The sequence below is a fragment of the Notothenia coriiceps genome, unplaced genomic scaffold (assembly GCF_000735185.1).
Source record: "Notothenia coriiceps isolate Sejong01 unplaced genomic scaffold, NC01 NC01_scaffold00028797, whole genome shotgun sequence".
Lineage (NCBI taxonomy): Eukaryota > Metazoa > Chordata > Actinopteri > Perciformes > Nototheniidae > Notothenia > Notothenia coriiceps.
The window spans coordinates 319,988-347,556 of NW_011361498.1; the positions used below are offsets into that span (position 1 = coordinate 319,988).

General features: G+C 40.4%; 1 protein-coding gene across 1 annotated transcript in view; it reads left to right on the plus strand.

Moving 5' to 3' along the window:
• Positions 1 to 6,310: 6,310 nt before the first annotated feature.
• LOC104958361 (plasma membrane calcium-transporting ATPase 1-like) overlaps positions 6,311 to 27,569 on the plus strand; it is a 29,029-nt gene continuing 7,770 nt past the window's right edge. The window contains exons 1-7 of the mRNA XM_010786078.1: positions 6,311 to 6,394; positions 15,299 to 15,776; positions 23,349 to 23,546; positions 23,848 to 24,105; positions 24,290 to 24,415; positions 25,968 to 26,129; positions 26,673 to 26,711. Coding sequence (XP_010784380.1) covers positions 15,584 to 15,776; positions 23,349 to 23,546; positions 23,848 to 24,105; positions 24,290 to 24,415; positions 25,968 to 26,129; positions 26,673 to 26,711 — 976 coding nt within the window. The 5' untranslated portion in view covers positions 6,311 to 6,394; positions 15,299 to 15,583. The remainder of the gene's footprint in view (positions 6,395 to 15,298; positions 15,777 to 23,348; positions 23,547 to 23,847; positions 24,106 to 24,289; positions 24,416 to 25,967; positions 26,130 to 26,672; positions 26,712 to 27,569) is intronic.

Genomic DNA, 27,569 nt, shown 5'->3' on the forward strand with positions numbered 1-27,569 from the left:
TTGTTCTCTTCCTTATGGTAGGAAGGTCAGGGCTGTTGCCTCTTGCAGGGCGAGGTGTGTGTTTGTGTGCGTACGTGCATCACGAGTGTGTGCTCACATGTGCTCTAGGGTTCTTTTGCACCAAGAATCATAGGTCCTAGTCTGCAAAGCTCCCTTCCTCTCTCCCTTCCCGTGCCTTATTTCCCTCCCAGGGGAAAAGCCCCCATGCGAAAGGGAAGAAATAGGGTGTAAAGGGCACCGAGTTCCCATTGGATCCTCTCCTCCATGCCCCATCTGTGCCCAGTCCATGCCACTCTGCTCTGGACGATCTGTGGTGGCTTGAGTAGGCAAACACTTTTAATCTGCCCCTTCTCCTGCTCTCTGCACAGTCTGTGGGTTCATACAAAATCAGATGTGGCGCTGTAATTAAGTTGCCATTAATAGTTTTGCCTGTTCCCCGGTGGCAGTGCTCACACTTTGGGGGAAGATAAAGGCAGATTTATTGGGCTGATGGGCTCCACGCCTGACGGAACAGCTAAACACAGTGAAAACGATTCTTAATTACTGCCTTTGCCACTAATTCATCAAAAGTCACCTCTGCCAGCAGCAGGATAACTCGCCAACATTGTCAAGCTGCACATAAGCACACAAGTTTCTCTCTTGGGGGAACTGTTTCCTCCTTGCCATCTTTGTTTTTTGAGCCTAACACACAGTTAGTGTTTAAATCTGCAATATTTGTTGTCTTGTTTACCACTTTCATTCCTATTGGACTCTTAGGGCAATGTTTTCAACTGAGTCTAAATGTGGAATCTCAGGTGTTTTTCCTGCCTTGCCCGTAATTGAATCAAGTCTATTTATATGCCCTTCATTTATGACATATAAATATTCACTGGCCTGGAAGAAATATATTTTCCAGCTCCCCCGCTAGCCGAGCTAAATGTAAATACAGAAGATATCGGTGGAAAACAGACCATGGAAAACATGTCCTTCAGGGCAGTGGCACTACCCCCTCAACCCCGCTAACACCCTTCTAAGGCTCCTCTATGACTTCACACACAACTTTATATGCATACTATAACCATACACAGTCTCTTCCACTCACACTCCCTTATATTGGGCTGGGTGGGTCGCTGTCCTGACAAAGTCCAACCTCAATGGGCACTTGAGGTGAATTATTGTTTGCAAGTGGAAACTTGGCCAGATAATCTCAATGCTGCTGGCTCAGGGCTGAGTAAGACCACTGTCTCCTTCCCTGCACACACACACCCTGCGCCACACACACAGCTTTTGTTTTTTCATTTCTATTTCCAGTCCTCTACATTATTTGCTGACTCTTTTGCAAAAGCTCTGAACTGCTCCAATAATTATCTTCTTTTTCTTCTTCTGTTTCTCTCTGCAACTCTTTTCCCAACAACTCTGGCCTCTATCCTACAGACCATTCACCTCTCTGTGGCTGCCCTCAGCAGTGCCTGCAGTAAATTCCAGGGTAGTTGGAAACACAAACATGCACAAGCCTTGGGCGAGCAGCTCAGTCATGATAGACCCCTCCTTAACACCACCGCACCTCTCTCCGCTTTCCTCGCCGCACAAGGGGTCTTTGTGTGTGTGGCTGCTTCACAAGGTCTCACTTCAGATCTTCTCTAATGTTTAACCTGCATCATAGGCCTTTGCAGACCAGGTATAAACATCTAGAGTCCTTTTGTGATGGAACCACAAGCGGACAGCTTTAAATAGAGGTGTGAACACACCCAGGATGCATTTCACACTCATTAAGGTCCAATCACTCGTTCTTCATTTTGTATATGTAAATTTCGAGCAATTGAAAATGTACCTTAAAACAGTATACACATACCGCTGTGGGGCGTAGAAAAGTACTCCCATCCTGCAGGCAATGCTTTCTCATTAGTCACTGCACGTTTCTGTGATAATGATGGTTTATGTGAGAGTAGCATACCAATAATGAGAACCATTTTTCATGATGTCTTTTCACAAAAGGTTATCTACATATTGAGCGAGGAAGTGAGATGCGATCAAGTGGCCACTGGAGGTGCATAAGGAGACACAATAATGCAGGGTGTTAACTGAAGCTGTCCCCTTGTGATTGCATCACAAAAGACGCATGCTAATACCACGTCTGAAGAGAGCCTATAGGTGTAATTCATGTGTTTAAGTCCCCAGTTGTTGTACCAGTCAGCAGAGTGTGAATGTTAATCATATAATTAATGATTCCTTCAGCACACATAAACCAATGTTTTGGACTCTGGCGGTTTGCAGGACAAATGTGATTACAGTAATTGTGGCAGACTAATGACGTGTTAGATAAGAAAGGTTTGTTATTACCATGATGGCATATATAAACTTTATTTCAATGATTTAGCTACTGTCCTGCTTCAATAGGTCTGAACTGTTTAATGTTACACTAAGGATATGACACATTCTGTTCAACAAATGCAAAGAATTGGCTAACAACAAGACATTTGATTAATTTGCAATCGGAAAATTCTCACACATCATCACCCCCCTATCAGCAGTCTTTCTCTGAAAGTATGCAAAACAATTTTTCCTCTTCCTCTTCAAAAGAAGGAAGCCCCCCCCCCCCTTCTCCTCCACGTCTAACTCTTTGCCAAAGTGCTGAGCCAGTGGAAAATCCAACGTCCGTTCAAGAAATGAAGTGGTGTAGAAAGATGGGTTGACCAGAGGAAGCAATATTCATACAGTGTGTCCTCGCTGATAAGTCAAATAATGTGAGATCTTCAGGTTCGTGTTTTCCACTTGCTGTGGCTCAAGAGGCACATGATTCTCCAATTGCACCACAGACATTTCCATCACACTCTAATGTTTATTTCAAATTTGTTTAGGAAATAACTGATAATCTCTCTGTAGCTCACGATTAATTTGTTTCCGTTCCCATTGGGTTTTCCATTGTTACTTGTGTAAATGTCTTAATCAGCTCACTGCAGCGTGCTATCTAAAACTGAGATAAGATGCAGAGTCCGCAACTAAGTTCCTCTCAGTTAGAACCGCAGACACGTTCATGCGGTGTCAGTTGCTAGACAGTTTTTCGGCTGAACCTGCAATTATTTGTCAAGCTATCTTGTCTTTTGGTGTGTGCCTACCCCAGTAATTAAAGTTCTATGTTGGGATGAACACACACACACATTCAGCACACACACACCACAGCGATCTTGTTTAATTCTCCAACACTTAAGCTTAACTTTTTATCCAGCCAATTATTTCTCTGTTAAAGCATGTTTTTGTTTTTAAACCTAAATGAATAATCTGTTTTGAGTGGATTTGATAAATGCAAAAGTTCACCTGAAGGCAACATCCTCTTTTTTGGGAGACTTTTGCCGTGAATCATCATTATGGCTTATTCAGACATCACGAAAAACACATTAGCATTCACACAGGCTAATGACACTTGACATTTACAGTAGTTCACAAGATGCTCCAAAGCATATGGTACATTTCCACTCAGAAACTGAGTAAACAGGAAGACTCAGACAACAGCTGTTGGCAAAAATGATTGTTCCCCCTAATTAAAAACTTGATAGCAATGCTTAATTTTTTGAGATTGCTGCTCTACACTCTTGGGCAGATAGGTCTTTTATAATTAATTTCCAGCAGTTCATAATGAACTCTGTGCCTTAATAAGTCAAAAATACTGCATACAGCCCACATATTGTTGTGTGGATACAGCCAAAGGATCCTGTGTGTCGGGCTTCACCATCTTGATCACTCTTGCGGTCCCAGCGTGTTTAAATGGATTGGAGCAGAGATTAAGTGGTTTCAACTGAACAAACAGGCTCTTATGAAACAAGGCAGAATACCAATGAATTGTCTATCATATTAAGATAAACAATGAACACCACAAACATCAGCCGCTGACAGGAAGGAAAATGTTGTCATGGCAAGTGGTTTATTTCTGCAACAAGAATACACCACAATAAGGTCACACAAGACAATCACTTCTAGATAAATGGATTAATAGCTTGGTGCATCAAATAAAAAATAAAAAGTGATGTCTTTTTCGGTTGAATAAGATGTATAGATGTTACATTTTCTGCCTTTTGTGCATGGGTTTACACACTGACTAATCCCTGCAGGGAAGAGCAACAGACTCATGAACAGCAAATAATAGACAGGGAAATACGTGCATCAGTGTCAAGTTGGAGGGAGATCTGCTTAAGTTTGGCCAACCACAAAAAATCCTGCCTATCAGGAAGCCACCACAACTACTGGCAGAGCACTGGAAACATTGCAGACATTCAAATAGGTCTCATCACTACTTCCTGTTTGCCAGTCCCAGCTCAGCTGAGGCTTGTTACTTTTGGATGAATTAGAAATGAATCCACATTGAAGTGCTGCCGTGCAACAGCTCCAGGTTGAGGTTTGACAGCAGGAGATTGACTGACAGCAGAACGTGTGGTAAGGGTGTGGAGCAGCACATGTGACCCTGGAGTGATTGCATCATCTCTCTGATGGCTGTTTTGCAGTCAAATTCCACTCTTCTCAATTTTTTCAACCACACCAAAAATGATACCATATTTCCAAATCTAGGGTTAAATGTGTAACATATTCTCTGTCAATTGAGGTTTGAAATGGGAGGACAGATGCAGACCTGTTGATTGATGCATCATATAAACGTTTATTTTTCCATCTGTGCAATTTGACGGATTGTTCCTCTTTCTGCTTTTAACTGAAGTAACCACGTTAAATCCCACACAAAGCAAAACACCTAAGTGTTGCACAATTCAATTTACGTACGTTTTTTTTGCTGCTTCTCTTCCTCTTTCTTTCCAAATCTTTTTTCTCCCCTTTGACGAACATCTGACTCGACAAGTTCTAAAACAACATTTTTATAATGTTAATTTGCACACAGTCATATATTGAACTCTCCCCCTGTTTACCAATCTAAAGAGGCAAATGATTCTGTGCAGTTAGAGCTGTTGTGTTAATGATAAATCCCATTATGTCAAGACAGCAAGTATATTACACTGAGGTTTGACCTCAACCACAGTTGTTTTCTGTTTATCATCTACCACCACTTGTGTCTTTTTTTTAACTACGGTCCAAAACGTGTCATAAACTCTAGGATAGAGCAATTTGTCTTAAGATAGTTTATTTCCCTGCTTTGGTTAAAGCAGAGTCAAGATGAAAAGGCTAATATGGTGGACATATTAAACATTCTTTACCTTGCACTTTTTTATTTATGTATTTAACCGGCTCCTGGGGCTAAGCAATTTAGACTGCTATACAACATACGTTGAGATTTTTCATACACAATAATTATGAAGCAGGTTATGTGATTTTGTCTGTCCAATATCAATATGCATACAAATCGTTATGGAAAAGGAAGGTGTATTTCTGCTTGCATTCTAATGCAATTCAGTTCATTGCATAACACTGACAGTTGGCCCCAGTTTTGGGAAGTCTGCTTGCCAAGTGTGTCTTTCCTTCTGAACAGGACTAAAGAATCGCAAAGAATACAGGCATTGAGTTTGCAGAAGAAGAAAAAAAAGCGCTACGTCATGGAAAGAATGACGTCAGGTTTGATTAGGCGCCGAGGGAAGAGCCTTGTGCAGCCAAGGTGGAGTTTAGGCAGGCAGCAGGCAGAAAGGATGCTGCAGTGAGGTTTCGGTGGGTACTTTTTACCGACTGCATCATATGATGGGGGGTGGGGGGGGGGGGACTGTTGAATAATCCTGTTATTATAAAGCGAGACGGGAGCAAAGAGGGAGTTTGAAGGGATCATGACGTAACCGTTTCCATAGGCGACTGATATGCTGTCTAAGCCAATGGGAATCCACACGAGCGGTCCATACCCATCCTCCTTTTGACGTGCATCACATGTCCCCGGCGGTGTTGTGACAGAAAGGAACCAGGCGAGGCGAGAGGATTCCCGTCAGTTCACTTCCGCCTTCGTCAAAATCTATGGCAGAGAGACGGGACCGAGTTATTTTGGCTGGTTTTCTGTCCAGCAGCAGCAGTGTGTCAAAATTGCTTATTACATTTAAGAGTATAACATAATAGATGGTAACTTTGGAAGATAAATACATTTCATAAAAGCAATAAACAAGGTAAGCGATTTTGCCTAGACTTGTGACATAATACTATTTTATGACTAAACAATGTATTTCTGCATTATTTAGATACACATGATTATTGACAGTTAACCGAAACCGTTATATAGCAAATAACTGTACGCAAGCGTTCCGGTCAAGTCGACGTGGGTTTTCCATGTGCTAAAACGGGTGGTTACTATCTTGACTGTTCAGTCTGGAAACTTTGGCTTGGTAGTGACAGCGCAGTGGGCGGGATTTTACCTCAGATCAGGGGAGAGAGTCTAGTCTTTGGTGAGACTGAGGGGGAGTTACAGAGAGAAAGGGACCTGGGGTGCTCTTCAGAGAACGGAGTGAGTATTTTTGGTTATATTCCTGTACTAGGGTGACAAAATACCGCAAGATAAAAGATACTCTCAGGTGTTAGAAATATTAGAAAAGCCTGACCGGTTAAGTCATTTTTTTGTGTGCAATGACCAACGAGGGCCAGCCACCGGTGGTGTAGCTGCCTTGGTTAGTTAGCCTTGTACCAAGCTAACATCGTTAGCCAGCGGTTATATCTTGGAGATATACTGACATTGGGCGTCTCGTTTTCCAATCCAGGTACATAATCACCTAGGTGGCGGCCAGATTTGTCTTTATTATTTCTAGGTTATTCAGACCTATGTATTGCTCTGAATTAAGTTTTTACGACTTATCGAATATTTTAGAAGTATCCTTTGCGTATTTCACTCCTTTGCAATCAGCACAAGCTAATGCCTGTGAGCTAGTTGGCTAACATTATACGCCAGCCTGTTTTTTTTTTTTTAAACGTTGGACTCCACGCCACGGTTTGTCGTGGACAGCAGATTGACAGTTGGCCATTGAGGCTCATCATTTATAGACTGCAACTCAAAATGTGGACTCGTCTACTGTTACGAGGAGGCATTTCATTCTAAGCCAGAGTTTACAATGGGGTGCGTTTTAATGCAGGTCTTTCAGTCTATTTAACGTGATATGAACCCCCTTTAACAGGCAGGAAGATAATGCCATTGAGATAACGTCAGTAGGGTTAAAGATGTGAACCGACCAGTAACGGTCAATTTGGGGAGATATTGAGGCAGAGGCACCGTGTGGGCACGTTTTGGGTCATTTTTTCAGCTCACTGTCACAGGATATTGCATACAGCAAATGTCTAATTTGAAGGAAAATGTCTAACGTCGTGTCGAATATCAAAGATATGTCGAATTTTGTTTCCTCTTGGGTATGTCATATCTCTTACCTTATCTATAATGTCACCGAACAAGCATAATGTCATAGTAGGAACATGCCCTTTCACAAGTGCAAGCTATAACGCTATTTAAAGAAGAAAAAAGACGTTCACTTGCACGGCAACTGCAATTCTTCCAAACCTTGAACGCAGCATGTCGCTTTAAATTACCATGTCCAGTTACCTTTTATAACGGTAATGTGTCTCGTATTCCCCACGTTTTCCATGTACTGCAGGTTTATTACGTATATTGACGTTACATTATTGACCTTTTTTTTAATGGGCAATGTAACATCGTTTTCACACTCCTGCACGTTTTCTAGTTGATGTGTAGCGCAGCCACTGAGCACCTTGTGGTGTATAGTTGAAGGGATCACTCCTTATCCAATTAAATAGCACCCGCTTTGCTGCAGCGCCAGCAGTCTTCCTGTGCTCGTGTAATGACTTGTGAGCCATGGAAAATAGTGTTGTAGTTTTTATCAAAATGCATTTGGACACATAATGTATTGTGAGCTGGAAATGAATGAGACAAGGTGTTCCAGTAACTGTAGTTGTCATAGACCTATTACATAATGTCAGGCAAGCTTTTACATAGCCAAGCTGTATTGTCAGAATGCCTTGTTGGAAATAATTGCTTGGTCTAATGTCATTTGGCGGCATTTATTTTCATTTTGGAAAATTAATATGTTGTCTCCTTTTTAAATTCTACAACATTAGAAAAATATTATCCAGGTTAAGCAATGAGTTATATTTGATTAAAACTGTCTAGCTCAGCATATAGCGATTGAAGATTTCGTTCAATGATTCACTTAAACCATCAGCAACCCAATATGTCGCTGTGTCTGAGCCCTTTGAACTCAGACTGTTGCTGTCACTCAAGAATGCCAAAAATATCCTTTCTTACGCCTTGATATACCATGCTTTTTCATAATGGCTGACTGCTGAGTGTACTGCTCGCACTGAATGATATGAGGCAGAATTGTTAGACTTAATTGGAAAACTGTATCTCAAAGGCAAGATCAGTTTAACCTCCTGGTTACGTTTGATAGTGTTTCCCTTACTTACATTTCCACCTGCTCATAAAGGTTAATTAGCCATGCTGGAGAGTATGAGATTTCTACTAATCTTACATTGTAGTTAGCTTCTAAAATGTGTGCTGTTGGCTTCTCTTGGCACAGGAGGTTTGAGTAATCACACAGCAATATTCACTGCGAAGTAATGCAGCACTTTGCTTCCAGGCAGTTCTCGCCTGACAAGTCTGTCCCTAACTCATCACGGATGAGTCTCCCTTTCAGCTGCTTGATATGTCTACTGAATTTATTGTCATGCTCTGCACTTCCTTCAATTACAAGCCTAAACAAATGAACTAATATTCAACAGCAACCATTCCTAACACTTGTCTTTTGCAACATTTGTCTCAGCCTTGTATAAATAATTATTATTGTTGAAAACAAGCCACTACGTCTCTAATCTGAGGTGACATTGACATGGTAAGCTTAATTTAGTCTTTTCTTTTTTTTACTAAGTAAAAGTTAAACGTATTTATGGTAGTATTTGCTTATGATGAACTTTTGCTTATCTTTTTTCTCTGTGTGGATTGTGAGTCCAAGGTTATTCCAGGCAGAGGTTTAAAGTAACATGGAGTTTGAATCATTCATTACTACTTATTCATTCAAATATGGCTTTAAAAAGCAGTGAAAACTGTCTACACTGGTGTCTGACTAAAATGAATGTGCAAACTAATTGAAAAACTCTGATACAGTATCCTAAAACAATTATAAGGCACACACTGCAACATATCATTAATTAGTCATCAAGGCAGCTTGAAGGTCTAACTATGCCTAAATGTAATAACTATGCTTGGACTCAGTCTCTCGGACATCTATGTTAGTTTCGAGCTTAGCTTCATGGTTTGACATGCATGATGCCACTAATCATAGTTGTTATCATTTGTAGGTAGAATGGAAGATGTAGCTGTCCTATTAGTGTCAACTCTATACATGTGAAAACAACTTATTGTTGATTGGTATTAAAGTGTCCTCATTGACATATACAAATCCACATTACCAATGCTGTTGGACTTCTGAAACAGTGCTAACAGGCACAAGTGCACAAATGGGGATTAATGGCTATCATTAGGGGTGTGAATCACACATATTTATCACAATACAATATTCAATTATTCTTTCGACAAAAGTACAATGTTTACTGATATCACAAAGTCGGCCATGATGTGATTATGATACGATCTCATTCAGGGGCCTGCAGTCGATATAAGACCGTATCATATGCCCTTTTGACACATAAAAATGTATGATGAGCAAAGAAAATTAGATTTGACAATGTAATAACTAGCCTAGATATTTAAATAATACATTATAAATCTTACTTGGTCAAGTGACCTAGTCCTAGAGTGTGAATGAAGAGAGTTAGCGCAGTTAAATAAAGTAGTAAATCTCCACAACCCTGCTGGATGGTGCCGTATTTTGAATGAATTCAGCCAAAAGAGCACGCTTCTTTCTCTTGTGGCCTGTCTGCTCTTTGTGTGTGTGACCCGGGCTGCACACCCTGTCTATTGGCTGAGGGTTACACACCCATGTGGGGCCCAAAGGCTTTTTGTTGATGCCCAGAAATGTCCCCATCACAGCAAAATAACAAGAAAAGAGAAAATACAGGTAGAAGGCTGCAGGGTTTCTGCAGATACACATGCCACCACCACACACTTCTAGTGGGTCATTGAGAGGAATAATGAGTTTTTAGGCATATTATACCTTTTAATGTCTTCATTGATTGGCACCAAGTAACAACAATCCTGTTCTAAAAAGGTCTATCTGATCTTTGAGATATTAGCTTTCTTGTATTCGGAGCACATTACTCAAGCATCTTTAGGAAAATCCAGCTGCAGATTTTTGTGTTGGACTGTATGGGGACCGTCGCAGGGGATAAATTGTTCTCTGCATCGACCTAGCCCTCTTTGGCTTTCAGAGTTCATTTACTTCTACGGCAGCCTGTAATATCATTGTGTTCATATATGTTTGTCTAGCACAAATTGCATTCCCTTCCCCAGGTCCTGGTGAAATGACTTTAACGCTCCACTCTACTGCGTCCTGAAATTGTAATGGTAAAGACAGCAAGGTCAGACTGTGGCAGCAAATGGCAAAGCGGCAGGACCTCAGGCCATTGAGCTGCTGTGTACAACCACATATAACAAAGAACACACAGAGCCTCTCATCTTCAAAGTGGCTCAATGAAAGGTGCTTCATTTTGGAATATTTTCCATCCTTTGGAGGGGAACGCCTACGACAAAATAAAACCATTCCTTCTGGTTTCTTTCCTCTAAAGGAAAAATATTCTAATATTTTACAGTCACATTTTCAAGATGACTACAATATTGCCAATGCTAAAGCTTGTAATGGTACTCAAAATGATTTAAGGTACATTTGGTCCTACAAAAAAAACCATGTTCTTTTTAATGGTGTGAAAGAAGTATGTCTGTCATTAATCACAGTTTTTAATAACAGGGTAGTCTTCCAGAACTCTATTCAGGGCTTTTAAATTGTTGTTCACCTCTACCAATTTACACAGGCATCGTCTCAATGAGCAAGTGAAGGAACACTATACACTTTGTGACATCTTACATGCTGTGATGTGGTTTTAAAACACTAAGTGGTTCATATTTGCCAGCTTTCACATCAGGGTTTTGTATAACACCTTATAGAAGAGACTCAGTCACCTTCATTCAAGTGTGCAGGGATTGAATAAGGTCTTGATTTGATCTTGTTTTGACAGACCCCTTTCATGGAGTTTTCTTCCCAGCGTCATTATGAGCACTCTGGAGCAACCTGTTCTTCTCCATGTTTCTAAATGACATGTGGTGGACCAAACATATAGTATTTATTTATTTCCTGTTATGATGTAAGGAGACAAAATCCTGCCCCAGTTTCAGACTAGCATATGTGTCACCTGCATGGTTTTAGTGATGTGTTTAAAACAGAAAAGAAAATCAATAATTGGTAATAATTGTGCCTTTATATGTAAAGGAAAAAGATTATGGTTAATTATTATTTTCGATGACATACATACAGTAAGAAGGGCTGAAGTGTGTTGATGGTGACACCTCTACATCTGACAGTGTTTGAGGGCCATGTAGAGGGTCCAATCTGTAGACTGAAGTAGCGTTCTCATCTGCGAGCCATGTAGCACAAGGAGGGCTGGATGTCTCTGCTTTGTACCCTCCACATTTACATGGCCTGACCCAGTTCAGTAACGGCTAGCAGTAGGGGGAGGGGGCAGTCTGGGCAAGGCTAAAAATACCACCCCTCGCATTAGGCAGCTCCATTGCAGAGGGATCCCTAGAATTGCAATCCTCGACTTGCATCGAGTTTTTGGCACATAGAGGTGCACAAACTGCCAGAGGGTTTCCTTAGCGTGGAAACAAAGTATATTTCTTAGATTCCCACCACAGTTGTCCGATGCACTTGTTTGCACTTGCCATAGCCTTCTGGGCGGAGGATCTAGTGTGCATCTAATGTGCGATATCGCAGCTGTAAATAGCCTGGGTGGAGAACAGACTTGTCTTTCAAGACTCTGAAACCCCTCTGTATTCATGCTGAACTGTGGTTTTTCTGCCGTGGTGTGGAAAGGGTTAACCTTAGACTCTGTCATTCAACCATACCATGCCAGCTGTTGGCTTGGAGATCCAATCACAATGATTTTCCACTGTTGTGACATGTGACCTGCTCCGCAACCCGAAACTGTCGCAGCGCAGCAAATGTTGGCACTTCTTTCATCTCGGCGTTGTTGCTGCTCGCGGGGTTAGGGGGTGTGAATGTGCGAGAGGACTCATGCAGTTTAACATGAAGACAGAGAAATGGAGAATGCAGGGAATTGCATTCATTGCCATAGGCTGCACAAGTGTTACCCAAGCAAGTAAAAATATTCCTACTATGTTAAGATGAGTCGTTCAGAGACCATTTGCACTCTTAAAAAAACACATTGCACGTTATTGCAAGATGACATGCAGATTAGTCCTGACCCCTGACATTCACTTTTCCTTTTGTTGTAATTAGTGAAAAGGACTACTGTTAGGCTAAAAGAGCTCAAAGGCTTGGTAACAAAACAACTCTTGTTCTCAGATGTGAAAGGGTGTTAGGATGTGTAAACAGTGAATTAGCAAAACGCCAAATTCACTACACGAGGGCAAGTCATTGTTTCCAAATTCATTATTCAGTATCATATTCTAAAATTACAATAACAGTAGCATTAACCATTAACACGCTATTGTAATTCCCTGGCATATCTGTCTAATCCCCAAGAAATACCTTTTTATATCAGAACAGTGTAAAAAATAAATAATATATGACGTAGATGTCAATTTATAAGGCAAGATGTCAACATGCGTTGAAGACCACTATCGGTACAAAAGTATTTTATTTTCAAAATGAAGATTTCTACGATCTCTCCCACCTCAGTAATGCACCCGGCCCTGCAATTATGCTGAGTAATAAATAATAAATTCTGTCCTGTTTTCCATGGCAGATGGCTCCAAATAGAATCTCAACATGTGACAGAATAGTTTCCAAGAATCTCAATGGAATAAGCTGCAAGCATTCATTTGTTCAGTGAGCAATAATAAAGGCTACATTTTCTCTCGTGCTGCATCTTTGCTCCCGTTCTGGCATATTTGGGGTTAGGGAAGTTATTTTGGAGTTTTATGTTTAAATCCTGTTTGACTTAAAGGCAGATAAAAGGGGTTCTCTGAAACATGTTTTGGTCGATGTTGTACCTATAATTGAAGAATAAAAAAAAAAAACCTCCCCTGCTGAAATAACTGCTGCGTATTTTGAAGACAATGAAAAACGTTGTACACTGTTTCTTTCAAATTATAAATCAAGATCATGTTTTTAAATCTTTGAATACTACTTTGGAAAAACATATGCGATTATTTTTGACTGATATTGCAGTAGCAATATAATTTGTACTATTAGAGGTAATGATCATTTTTGAAACATTATCCACATTTTCATTGAAAATGTTCTCTTTTTTTGGGGCATAAAACTAGGATTCTTTTAATTAAGTCTATAGAATACCGTTTGTAGGCCGGGACTTTTCTTCAGCACCACAATACTTGCACAATACTATTCAGATATTTACATATCTTTTCTTTGCGCTTATTGCAATTTGGATATTGCCATAGCCCATATTGCGATCTCGAAACCATTTTGATTTATATTGCAGTCGTAGCTGTATGTTTGAAGTTCTGTTTCCTTGCTGCGCCAAGACAAATTCCTATCACCTTGTTGGACATGAATGAATCAGCCTCATTGTGTGAGGCTGATTAAAGCTGAATGGACAGCCGCCTCTCATTAGAATGGACTCTCCCATGTACAGCAGCATGGAGCTCCCTGATGCCACAGATAGTCCTAATTAGATGAAACAGAAGGCTTGTCCTGAGGTAATCACTGCTCACTACGTTACCCCACCAGTTACACTGCAGGGGGGCAGGTAGCTCTGGATTATTTATTTGTTCAATGTCAGACGGACTGGGTGTTGTTTGACATGGCTGGGTGCTGTGATACAATCTTCTGGGTAATTATTGAAAGGATTTGACTGTAAGGCTTCACCTAACTGGGGGTACTAGAGGAGGAGATTGCTGTTTTTTATTACGCAGAAGGGCCATGTAGAGTTATCGTAATTTTGTACTCGGTATTTAAAAGTAAGTTGACTATGATCTCTCTCACTTTCTCATAGTTGTGAGAGTGAGAAAGAAGTTTGGAAAACATTATAAATACAATATATAAACAACACATGCAAACCTAACAGTAAAAGAATAAAGTTGGTGAGAAGCTTATAAATTACAATATATATGTTTTTTGAACTGCACCCAGAATTAAGTTAGTTTCAATTCCATTTCAGCATGTGTGTAATTTGTCCCTATTTACCTCAGTATTATTTACTGCCCCTACATTATGTCAGTCAAATAATTAGGTGTCCTTTTAGACAGACACAGGGTGTTAAAAAGTAGATCATAAGTGAGTCAATTGAAATCCAACAAAGACCAGAAACAAGTGAAATGCCGCTTCTGAAGCCCCTTTAATGTGAAAGACAGCTGCAAGAAGTGTTGAATTTGTATTAACAGTAGGTACGGTAGGTTTCGGTCCTTGATTTTGCTTCGTTGAGAGGGTAAATAAGTCCCATGACAATTTCACTTGGAGAAAAATGTTGTTTCCAAACACTGCTACTGTGCTCGCTCCATTTCCAGCCACGCCCCCGTCTAACAGTACAGAAAGCGGTGAGATGCATCTCCTTAGGAATCAATAATCCGAATCGGAACCGGATTTCGGTACCCACCCCCACCCCTAATGCTAATCCTCCTCTCAGCTCACATACTGAAAGCAGAGTGCACATTACTTGACATGAGTTTTGTCCAGATGACAAAAATGATTATTACAACTCAAGCACAGCTAATCAAAATCTCTTGGCGATAGCTACAGGCAGTTTTGCCATTTACTTTGCCCCTTGTCTCAGCGATCAAGTGGTTTTGTCTAAGGGTTTCAATGTTTGCTCTTACGCAGCAATACAATGCTTTGAGTGTCTCCTGTACTGGTGTACTGCAGCCATGTGATGACAGCAAGTGTAAAAAACAGATATGGTAACATACATATCATTTTGATCATGCTACATTAAAAATAGGTCACTAAAGAAAATACAACAATAATATCCTCATTGAGGTAATAATAGTCATATGTTGATAACAAGAGTGAAACTACATTAAAATGTGTGACGATATGACTGAATAACAAATCCAACATTGCTGGCATGCTTACTTAGTTTACTCTGTAATGATAATGACAGTGTCATAAAACATGATAATGTTCCTAAACATTTTGTGCAAATATGTCACTTGTCAGTGCGATATTAATAAATGTATGTGGATCCCTGCTGTACATGTGAAAAAACACCCGGTAGTGTTACTTATCTTTTATTATCTTTGCTCTTCTCTTTTCAGATCTGCATGCATGGTGATCATCTCCTCTGTGGGTGATCCAGTCACCATGAGAGACTAGGAACTCAGCTCTCCTAGGGAAATGGCTTGTTTTGTAATATCCCTGCCCTGCCTGCCGTATGACTCCAGCTGCCTCTGAAGGTCCCGTCAGCTGTTTATGGGAACTACCACTGTGTTCGCTCCCTTGAGGATTTAAGCTTTTCCAGGACAACACTTTCTTTTTTTTCCACCCCTAACGTCGAGCCGGGGCAGCAACGCTTTGCAACAGAGTGAGGAGGCGGCGAGACAATGGCGAACAACTCGTACAGCGGCGTGAAGAACTCCATGGTGGAGGCCAACCACGATGGAGAGTTTGGCTGCTCGCTCAAAGACCTGCGCGCCCTCATGGAACTGAGAGGCGCAGAGGCCATAGGCAAAATTGAGGAATCTTATGAGGATGTTCAAGGACTCTGCAACCGGTTAAAAACATCACCTATAGATGGTAGAGTAATGTTTCCACTACATTCAACATAATTACATTTAATTAGATTAAATACAATATGTTTTCTCAACAGTGCTAGTAGATTGTTGCTGTTGGAATGCTAATGTGGTGTACACATAGTTTAGTTGGTGTGTCATTGGCCATATCATCCACATTGGGGATGACTTGACATCACTTCCTTGGAAAACTTATATGCCAGACAGGTGGCTGTGCCGGCTGGCTCTGACCTGGGCCAGTCCTGCTCTATTTCAAGGCCTGTGGATATGTCCCTCACACCCTCCCTCTCTCCCTTTTCACCTCTGTGTCTGTGCGTGTGTGTCTGGGTGTCTCTGTATGCTTCAGACAGAGCAGCTGTCTGCCTGGGCTCAGCACCAGGCTGCAGGTACATGTGGCGGACAAAATGGGAGGCTTTAAGGCCGGGTAGTAATGACTTGAACGTGGTAGGGAAGGAGTGAGTTTATCTAATGAATGTCTCTTCTGTGTAACTTGTGTATTTCGTCTTCATCAGGACCCCAATGGTGGTTGAAAGCTCCTTTGCCCCTTTTCTCTCAGTTTGTCTCTATAGAGCGGCCGCCTAATCGCCAGTATGACCTTGACTGAACTCTTATGGGAGGGGATTTTCAGTTTGATCCCAGATTAAAGCGGCACCGCATATTCACTGTAGCAGAAACAGTGCTCTGTTGCAGTGTCTCACAGCAAGCAAAGAATGTCCTGGGCATCAACAGCCCAAAAGGAAAGCAATACATTCCATGCTATAATGCATTTCTCAATCAAGAATCGCTACCTCACTATTTCATTCTTGACCTTTCATTTATTGTCAAAATGGTGTAAAGCCACACCATGCTTTCGCCGCTTTCATTGTCTGTTATCCAGGCCAGTAGGCCATTGTACGAGCTGAGCAGAAATAGCTGAATAGGAATTTGCCTGTTAGGAGAGAATGAGTTGTTCAAACATGCATTTGGCTTTGTCAAGCTGGAGAAGGAGAGTCCTGTCATATTTGTAGCATGCCTGACAGTAGTTGTTTCATTAAGTGTGAGTGTACCGCCCCCGCTTCTATCTAATCTATGCTGTAAAAAATCAAAGGGGTTAGTCAAGTCCCATTTTAGCTTTTTCAGCATTTTCAAGCAAAAAAAGAACAAGGTATTGGTTCTTCTTCTGTAGGTGGCACCTGTGTAGGTAAAATAACAGAATACCGTAAGCATGTTTGGAATATTAAACTACTTTCAACTTCTGCCTTCCCAGTACTATCACCAGTCTGTATTCACCATCATCAAACATGTTCTTACATATTTTATTGAGAGAATATAATATTATTTCTAGGTTGCAAGTGAAAAAGGCCATCTTTTCATAAAACGGCTTAATACTTTACGAAGAAAAAGCAGCTTTTAGACATTTTTAAATGAACTATTTTACTTCTGTTGTGATTTGCAACTGCACTCTACTGATTGAATTGGTCCACATTTAGTTTCCCTTCGCAGCAGGAGCTGTTTCAGTTGGCACGCAGCCACTGAGTTTTGCCACTTGCCTACAATCAGCTCATTCGTCATAGGATTGAGAAATTAAGCCATCATTTAAGATTACAGCAGCTTGACAATTGAAAAGGGATTTCTAATTAGTTGGTTGGTCCTTTTTTCAAACCTCTTAAGCCAATCCTTTGCTAATCCCCCACATTTCCAAGCTCTTTTTTTCACCAAAGAAGTTTGACAGAAGTTCTCTGTTGCAGCTGTACCAATCTACTTTGACTAGTTTTCAGCGTGGTCTTCTTGTTGGATTTGGCTTGATGTTATGAGACTGAGTAATATCTAACATCTGCCAGTTCTCTCAGATTGAAATCCACTGGGCTGTGATTTAAATAGATTTAACGTACCAATTCTCAGAGTTTGAAAGAAATGTATTAAACCCACTGTTCCACGCATTCAAAATTATGATCATGAAAACTGCCAAAAGCTTTTTCTTTTATAATCAACTTTAAGTTTTTAACATATCTCTTCTTAACTTTTATAGTATGCTGTCCTTCTCAAACAAACCCTGTTTCTACGTGGGGAAGAGCCCCTTGTATGCTGGAAATACCAAAATGCTGTTGCCGGGGCCTTATTTACTTTCGCGTTACTTCCTGTATGCATGCAGGCTTTTTTTTTCTTGTGCTTACTCTGGTTGAGTAAGGAACTGTGAGGAAATAAGTACCTTTTTAAGTTTCAGCTTACCGCCCCTGTTAATCTCTCTTTTCAGCTGTGTAGTCGGTTATATAAATATTAGTAACATTTAAAGGGGAACTCGTCCGTGCTTTTACACCAAAATCAGTCATAGGGAGTACTACTCATCTTGTGAAAACGGTTGTATAACGTTCTCTTTCGCTCTTGTAGGATGCTTTGTCAAGCCTGCGAAAATAAATCGAGTGATGTGTCACCAGAGTTACCTTGGCTTGGGTTTAGAGATGACGCATTTGAACTGGAAGCCTGCATTACTGTACGTACTCGGTGCATTTAGTTGAAAAGACATGGATGCTCTACTAGGCAGGGATGGTCAAATGAAAAGGGCTCTCGCATTATGGAAGTGTAGGATCTATGTTTATGCTGCTTTTTTTTTTTACTATAACCCCATTTACAAAAAAAGGAGGTAGGCAGAGCTGAGGGACTTTTTTTTACATCAAGCGAAGCTATGTAGCTGTATGGCTTCTACTTATGTTTCAAGATCTTTCTTGATGATTCAGGAGATCTGAGCCTTTGCCACATCATTTGTGACCACTCATTTTTTAAATGTGTCCCTCTTGAGCACTAGGCTATTTGTAGGAGCAATACTAAATCACTGGAGAATTTTTATAATAACATTCCCATCCTTTTAATACAGTGTCTCAGCATTGAATTGAACAGATCAGTATCATAGTATTTTATAATATATATATATATATATATATATATANNNNTTTTGTTCAGATATATCACATATTTGTAACTAAATGATACATGCATTGAAACAAAACACAGTTTAAACTGAGGAGTGACTCTCGTGAGTTTCATTTATTTTCTTCACTCCGCTGGGGTACTGCTCCGCTGGGGTACTGCTCTCATGTCAAGAACAAGAAGTCCAATCAGTGAGCGATACACAGTAAGGGGGCGGGGCGAGTATCTGAGGATTTCATCGGAGGATGGACTGGTGGTTCCTCGATTATCGCTCCTCCATTTTCGCTCCTCGCTCCTCGATCCTCGGTCCTCCTGCAGAAATAAGAGCCATGGGACGGTACTCAAGATGGCGCAGACAAATCAACTTCCGGTGAGACCGAGGAGCGAGGAAATGAAAATAGTCGACCTGAGACAGGGACACAGAGACGGCTCAAAGAGCTTCTTTCCTTTTAACCCTTCACATTCAAACAGAAACTGAACAGGCAGATTCGTAGGATTTATTTCTTTGGAAATGTTATTTTAAATACAATTAAATCAAGTTATTTTGGTAAAACTAATGAAAAATATATATATAAAAAAAATATTAAAAAAAAATATATATATTTTTTAATGTTTTTAAATGTTATTTTGTAGAATATCTTAAGCCATCAAAGAGGCCTAGGGGGCCCTGACGGCTCACCACTGCCATAGAATCAATAGCTTCAGCAAACCCTTCTAACACAGCAGCATTTATTTTCTCCCAATGGGATCCACTATTTCCTCTGCATAATGAGACTTATCAAATAGACCAGGCCACTTCACATCAATATTATTGACAATGTTCCCCAATTTTCTCTTTCACCATTATTCCCTGTTGACTGCTATTTAAACGTGGTCAAATATTTGGGTTCCAGCCTATTGATCAAATCGATTGTGGGCTGAGAGGCTTGCACAATTGGATTGCAAGTCACAAAAGGGGACAAGCTCTCTTTATCTACCATCCATACACCACACCCCCTTATTCAATGGGAAGGTTTAAACTTTAGACTGTTAAATGATAATGTTTACTCTACAGCGGGCTGGCGTTGCTTGCCTTCATGTCCGATTTTAAAATGATGCGCTTAAATAGGCTTTAGCCAGAGAGTGAATGTAGCATATGGCTAGGCCCTGCTTCTGTTGGTGGAGCTGTTCACTGGGTGCTGATCTAGCTGTAATCTTTGGATTGAAAGCTGTGATTTGTGGGAACCATAAAGCATTTTTCCTGTATTGAGTTATTAACAATGGTAACGGGTCTCCTAGATTGCGGCAATTCATTTTGGTTTTGGTGATTTTTAGAACCTACGGCTGCGAAGTACTGTACTAATTACATTAAAACCTCATGTGTATTCTTCCCCTTTCAGGTATAAATGATGGTACTATACGGTACATACAAGTCAGATATTAGTTGTTTTATAGATGCTCTGCCATGGTCCTTAGTCTAGCCTGCTTCTCCAATATAGCTTTCCAGGTAGAGCATTTTCTTATTCAGTGGTCTTTACAGAATTCCCCTGTGGCATGATATTGATTTGAAGAGTATGAAATGGCATAGTGATAAAAATCCATGGCTATATTTGGTGGGGAAATGACCGTGCTATAGTAATTAGGGTGCTGCACTATTGCTCCATTTGTTGAGCAAAGCCCTGCTTATTAGCTTAGAATCTGCTTATCTGCAACTACACACAAACTGCCCTAATCACCTATAAATGGGAAAGCAGTATTGAGAAGTAATTAAGGGTAGCTAATGAAGGTAAAACATATTTGATAGAATCCAAGTCGTTTTCAAATATAGCAGCAACATTGGGAGATTACCCCTATTGTGACCCTTTAGTATTTGAGTAAACTCAATTGTCTCTTGGTGCTACACAGTTTTGTTGTTTCACTTGGTAAACGAAAGATTTAAAAATAAAAAGCGCTTTTTCCTCTATCAGTTCTTCCTTCTTGGTAACTTTTGTGTAAAGCCGTATACTCTAGTTTTTACACGATAAAAGCAATTTTATAACTTGAGTAGCCGTTATGGAAATCCCATAATCCAATAATCCTTACACTCTGATTAGCTTAATATCATATTAACATAACCAGAGATCTCCCCATGCTGCTTTTTTTGTTATAGAAAGCAGGGTATTCTGTGCATGAAATGAAATATCGTCTTCGATTTAAGAGTGCTATTTATTATTTGTGATTTCTGATTGTACTAACTAGAGGGTGTGTTGCTGCATCTCTGCATACTCACAGTTCCACAAAGGTTGTTGAAAGCCTGTTTCCTTCGATCGTGACGGACCCAGAGTGAAGGCTTGCCCTGACCCTCACTGCTGGCTGAATGGACAGAACTCAGAGGGGTCAGCCAGGGACAAGCGTCCAAATTAAATGGTTAATGATTAGCTGCTTGACTTGAGACACACTCAGGGTGCTGAAATTATGTGAGGGGCCAGGGCCAGCCTATTTTCTGTTTGTGTATCCAATGGAAGGACGACGTGTTGATCGTCCTCTGTCACTTGTGTTTATTGCTATCATGCAAAGGGAAATTGTGCTGTAAAATTGAATAGGGTATTAGCTGTCAGCATGTTTTCATTAGAGGTGTAGAGAATCAAAGCAGACGGTGAGAGACAGCCAGGGAGCAGCGACAGGATAAACCCTGTAACCCTTTTTAAAGCGTTGTGCCGGTGAGTCATCCTCACTCTTCTCACCCCCCTTTTTAGAAAAATATGCGATAGTTTGAAATTGTAATGACAATTACTTAAGGATTTATTTTTCTTTGATTAAGTACACCAAAACTCGTTTTAATTCAGAAATAGGTAAAGAAATATAATATTTGTAATTGAACTAGATCTGTATACATGATCGTAGACAACATGCACCAGTCTGGTTAATTGATGGAAATTATTTAACTGTGATAATTGTTTTAGGGACATTTTCATATGATTTTGATTGGTAACAAAATGTCTGTACTTTACCATTATTGATTAGCATCCAATTAGACTGGTCAATATAATGAGCTATTTAATTGAAAAGTGGTAACCAACAAAACCATTTTGTATGACAGGATTTAACACTGATTTAACAACCTACCATATCATCCCTAAAATGAACTCTCTCTTACTGCAGTGGCTGTGTTTGAACAGCACTTGATTGGGATGGGAAATGTTATTTAGTTAAAACATGTGTTTGACTTTACAGTGCCTAAAAGAGAGAAGTGGAACAAAAGATGAAGTTGATTGCCATTTCTTTAGAATATCAGAAAACCCCACAGATTATGGGTTATAATAATATTTAGTTAATTGATGTTTTTCCAGTGCTCTTATATTTCACAAGAAAGAACAATCAGCACATTGTGTAGATATGTTATTACGCTGCAGGAACAATACAAATTACAGGTTGTTTGATAAATGAACACATTCTACTAATGATTTAATGAAGCTGTTTTAGACCTGTCTTTCTCAGCGCAGTCTAGCAACTAACATTAACACTTATTTTCATTATTCGTGAATCTGCTGTGTTGCCTTCAATATGTCAGAAGAGAGTCAAAAAAGGCTATTAGAATTTCATAATGCCAAAGCAAATGCATTCATGTTGCTTTATATTCACCAAGAGGAACTAGAATTATTATTATATTATTGCTTGAAAAATGTCACATTTTTCAGTTCTTCAACTCTCTACTTCAGTTTCCACCATCAGTGGTATATTTTGACAGCATTTGTAATGGAGAATTGTCTTATTGGCTGACACACAGTGTGCCTTTCTCTCTGAGCTGTTGCCACGGCACAGACTCATTATCCAAATGTGGTGTCGTGGTTTGCATTGTTCCTCTAGCCTGTTTGTATCCGTCCTTCTATCTAACTGTCTGTCCGTTTCTCCATATGTTGACCCATCCTTTTTCCTATTAAGACCAGTGCAGCTTCCCTCTATCTGTCAATACCTCCACTCTTTATTAGTCTCAGTCCCTATCACCTCCACTCATCCCCATTTTCCTGTCAGTAGCTGTTTCACACTGTCACTCTTCCATGGTCCACAATCCTCCGGCACACACAGCTCCATAAAGTCTCCAGAGCCACCCCCACACAGTCAGTCCGCACAGCATGAATAGAACTGAAAATGTGTCGTGCATCATCAAATGTGAGAAGGCCCTTTTTGAATATACAACTCGGCCTTGAATGTGGAGGCATTTGAATGCGGGGCTCTCTGTGCACACAGATGAATGGTTCTCAGGCCAAGCAGCGTGTGATGTGTCAGAGAGATGACTATAACGGCACAGCAGGTCATACTCTCCAGTCAGTCGTTCATTGTATTTCAAAACAGGTTATGGGATTAGATTTGACCTCTATTGTTCTCCCATTGTTCTAACATGCCTGAAAGAGGTGAAATGTTAGACATGCCCACAGAATGTGTCATTGTTGTCGAGCATTGTCGCCTCCTCTGTGTCCGGTCTAAATGCTGATTCCTTTTTAGGGATAATGTTTTTAGAGGCCCAGTGAAAAGAGTACAGCTTACTGGCTTTTACGTTATCTCCTCCTCTGAACTAAACGTCCACAGTAATGCATCCACAGCACATGATTAATGCTCTTTTTGATGTTTTAAGTCTTACATTACATTCCAAGAAACATTTCAAATGATAATACAACAAATGAAATGCTTTTGTTCTGTGTCTCTCCCTCCTCAGGTCTAAGTGGACAGCCTGGAGACATCGAGAAGCGGAAAACAGTGTTTGGGGAAAATTTGATACCGCCCAAAAAGCCCAAAACTTTCTTACAGTTAGTGTGGGAGGCGCTACAGGATGTCACACTGATTATTCTAGAAGTGGCAGCCATAGTTTCACTAGGCCTTTCTTTTTATAGACCTCCAGATGCCGATAGAGAAAGTAAGCAGCACTTCTTTACAGTTTCCATTTATTTTATTAATCCGTGCTCATGTACTGTTATGTACAAGTATATATGGTGTATGTTAAACAAATATTTGTCTGTCATTAATTTAACTAGGAATTTTTATAATTGTAAAATCTAATAAAAATGCCCTCTATCCTTAGTGCTTCACATTTCATAAATGTGTCTCGGTTTGTGCATTCCTTTGTGTCTGAGTGATAGGATGATGTGATAAACTGTGTGGATTTATCTGAAAGTTGTAAGTGAAGCTATATTAACATTTCCCCTGTCCCTCTGCAGACTGTGGAAGGGCAGCTGGCGGTGTGGAGGATGAAACTGAGTCAGAAGCGGGGTGGATCGAGGGCGCCGCCATTCTTCTGTCTGTTATCTGTGTGGTGCTGGTGACAGCCTTCAATGACTGGAGTAAAGAGAAGCAGTTTAGGGGCCTCCAGAGCCGCATCGAGCAGGAACAGAAATTTACTGTCGTCCGTGGAGGACAAGTCATCCAAATTCCTGTGGCTGAGATCGTGGTCGGCGACGTTGCACAAATAAAATATGGTAAGAAGAGATAATGGTTTGTTATGGAACTTATTTAATTTAACAAACATGTTGCATAGATAATACTCAGAATGAATACCATATAATCAAAGATTTATTCAATAAAACAATTGCAAATTTCAGATTTGTTTGTAAACTATTGTTCCTCAAAGTGAAAGATGCGTTTTGTCTGTGTGTGTTTCAGGTGATCTTTTGCCTTCTGACGGGGTTCTCATCCAAGGCAATGATCTGAAGATCGATGAGAGCTCCCTCACAGGGGAGTCGGACCTTGTCAAGAAAACACTAGAAAAAGATCCCATGCTGTTATCAGGTAACATGCGGCCGGAGCTTTATTTAGATTTATTTTATTTGGAAATTGAAATGAAGACATCTGCGAAACTGACTGAGCGTAGTTGGTTTCAATAATACAATACACATCATCTTTAAAGTCTGGCTATGTGTGACTCCAATCAGAATTCCTTTATATGTGCTACCGAGGCAAAACATTTACAATTACAGTCTTTATTTAGTTAAATGATAGATATTCTTTTTAATCATTTTCACCATGTTTTTATAATCGTATCTGCTATCCTCATGTTGTCATTAAAAGTTGTAATGCTAAGGTGTATGTCTTTGGTGACAAACTGGGTTAGAAATGAAAGTGAACTAGTGTCGCTATCCTGCTGCTTAGTGTAATCAATTAGCAGCTTTTCAAAACTCCAGATGTAAAGCAGTAATTGAGTTTAGTTTTTGTGTGTGCCAAGACTCCATGAGCACAAAGCCCCTTTAACACTGTTGGTGCTGTCGCATAGCTTTGTTTTCACTCAGATCCCAGAAGAAGTGTGTAGGGATCCTGAAGAAACACTTCTTGTTTAGTTCATCTGGCTTGCACTGGCATACCTCCAAATGACTGTGTGTGTCTCCCCCACTGCTTTTTAAATTTCCCTTAGCACAGGCTGTATCCCTTCTGCAATCACTCACGGATTGAAGGAAAGCATCCTCTAATTAACAGAGACGTGAGAGAACTGTTTAACGCTTTTTACTTTCCACTCTCCTGCTCTGTTTTCCTCTGACTTAAGCTTCTTTTGCTTGTTGAAATCAATAAGATGTTACTGTCGTCAGAGAGGGATGGAGACCCAGAGATCTCTAGAGAAACCCTTTTTGTAGTCTTTCAGATTTTCATTAATTTCGCCCACACTGACAATTGGCTTTTGATTAAAGGCTGTTGAATAACGATTTGGAGGATTTTCGCAGCAGTGATTGTGTTTCTTTGTCTTTTTACTTGCAAATGCACCATTCCTTTATATTTATTGCAGCCAATTGAAAACCGGCATTAAGTTTCTCCTTCTTGTGTGTAGATGGCCACTTAAAAGCTGCTTAAACCACATTCTCAGAAAGCAAAGAAATCCAGCTCAGCATTTAGCCTGAACCAAAATGATAAGGTCAAGTTACAGATATGATTAGTCAGCGTTAGAGCTGCAACACAGTGTTTCCCACAGATCTGAAATATACTTGTGGTGGTAGCCGGGCACACACTGTTCTGATGCACACACACGGCTCTGAAAAAAGCAGTGTGTGTAAGTAAGGTCTCCCTTTCTGTTGGTCGCTTGTTAGCAGACCCTTCACGCGATAGCAGAGCGAACAGGTACAGGAGGCTTAGAGCGAGGGATCATTCTCCATTGGTTAATCGATCGCAGATAGCGTGGTGCTCGCGGACGGATAAGATAATAAACCTGGGCGGCCCGCCCAAGTAAAGTCTGTGTGGGAAACCCTGGAACATAAAATTGGTTTATAAGATCAAGAATCATTTAGTCAGATTCTTTACATACCCTTCCCCTCCCTTCCTTATTGACCAACGTTTTATTTTCCTCCTCTGTCCAAAGGCACCCATGTAATGGAAGGCTCAGGGAAAATGTTGGTTACGGCTATAGGGGTCAACTCTCAAACTGGAATTATCTTCACTTTACTTGGGAGCGCCGAGGATGATGAAGAAGAAGAAGAAGAAAAGAAAAAGGAAAAAGAGGAGAAGAAGAAACAGAGAAAAAGTTAGTATCCCAACTGTTCTGTTGTTCACATTTGAATAGATATTTACATTCTGTACCTACAGTTTGCATCTCGTATAAAGATTTCCTCATCTTGCATTCAGAATGTTTTATATTGAAAGCAGCAGGCCAGTGTGGAAAGAGTAGCTGACTTAACAAAGTTGCATGTGGACTAAGAACAAAAGATTGATGTGTTCCACAAGTTAGATGTGCTTTTTTAGAAGCACAGAAGCAGATTTGAGATCCAGGGCTGGATTGTAGGAGATTAACTCGCTTCAAATGATTTTTATTATCGATTTTAATCTGAACAAATATTTGAAAATAATTTCCAACAACCCAAGTCAACACTCAAAGTGGTTGTATTATTTTTATGTAAGCAGCGTTTTTTTTGTTGCGGCAATAATTATTTTTGAATCACAAAAATAGACATACCTATATACATAATATACAAGCATACTAGGTTACAATAGTAGTTTAAAGTGCAGATACTGTGTATTGTTCAGCAGTTTGTTTTTACTTACCATACAATGTATTATTTTGTAACAGACAAGAAGCAGGAGGGAGCGGCGGAGAATCGTAAGAAAGGTAAGTTGCACGCACACACACACACACACACACACACACACACACACACACAAACACTATTAAAACCATATATTATCCTTACAGATTAGCATCTACATTTTAAGTATTAGTCTTTTTCTTCTTTACATTTAACAGCGATGTAGGTCAAAGCATCAATTTGTTAATAGTTTGCTGCAGTGTATTTTTTTTGCAAGTAATGAGGAGTTGCACATTCTTGCATGTCCCCGTTTACACTTGGTGCTGGCTGTTCTTGCCTATCCATTGTGCTGCCTTGCCTGGCACATTGGGCTTTGAGCAGCAGGTGCTACTGAATCCAGTTATAGCGATTAGTGATGAGGAGATTAAAGCCATGCAACAATTCTGGAGCCAGAACATCTGCTTTCCCACCCATCGCTCTCTCTCTGACTTTTCCTCAGGCCCCCACAATTTGATCTATATTGATGTACCAATCTGAACAATTTAGAGTCAAACTGTAAGGATTTTCCGCCTTACAACAATGATGATGAGGCTGTTTAGTGGTGGCTCAGCCAGATAGCTGGGCTTGTGTTCTCGGGCTGGGACACTATGATCAGTTTGCTTGGGTCTGTGACCACAACGCTGGCGCTAGTCCCTGGTGCACAGATTCCCTCTGCCTGCCAGGAATCAACAGTAATCCTTTAGACTGAGATTACACAGGCCATGTAAGAACAGAACAAGCCACAGTCCACAGCAGCTGCAGTAGCCCAGCGTTAATGCCCCTCCTCTTCTGCTGCATACATCCACACACAATACTACGGTCTACGTCATAGTAAAAGAGCTTTAAGCATAGAGCAATTGGAAAAGGACTGCATCTGCTCATAGAAAGCAACGTTGCAGAAT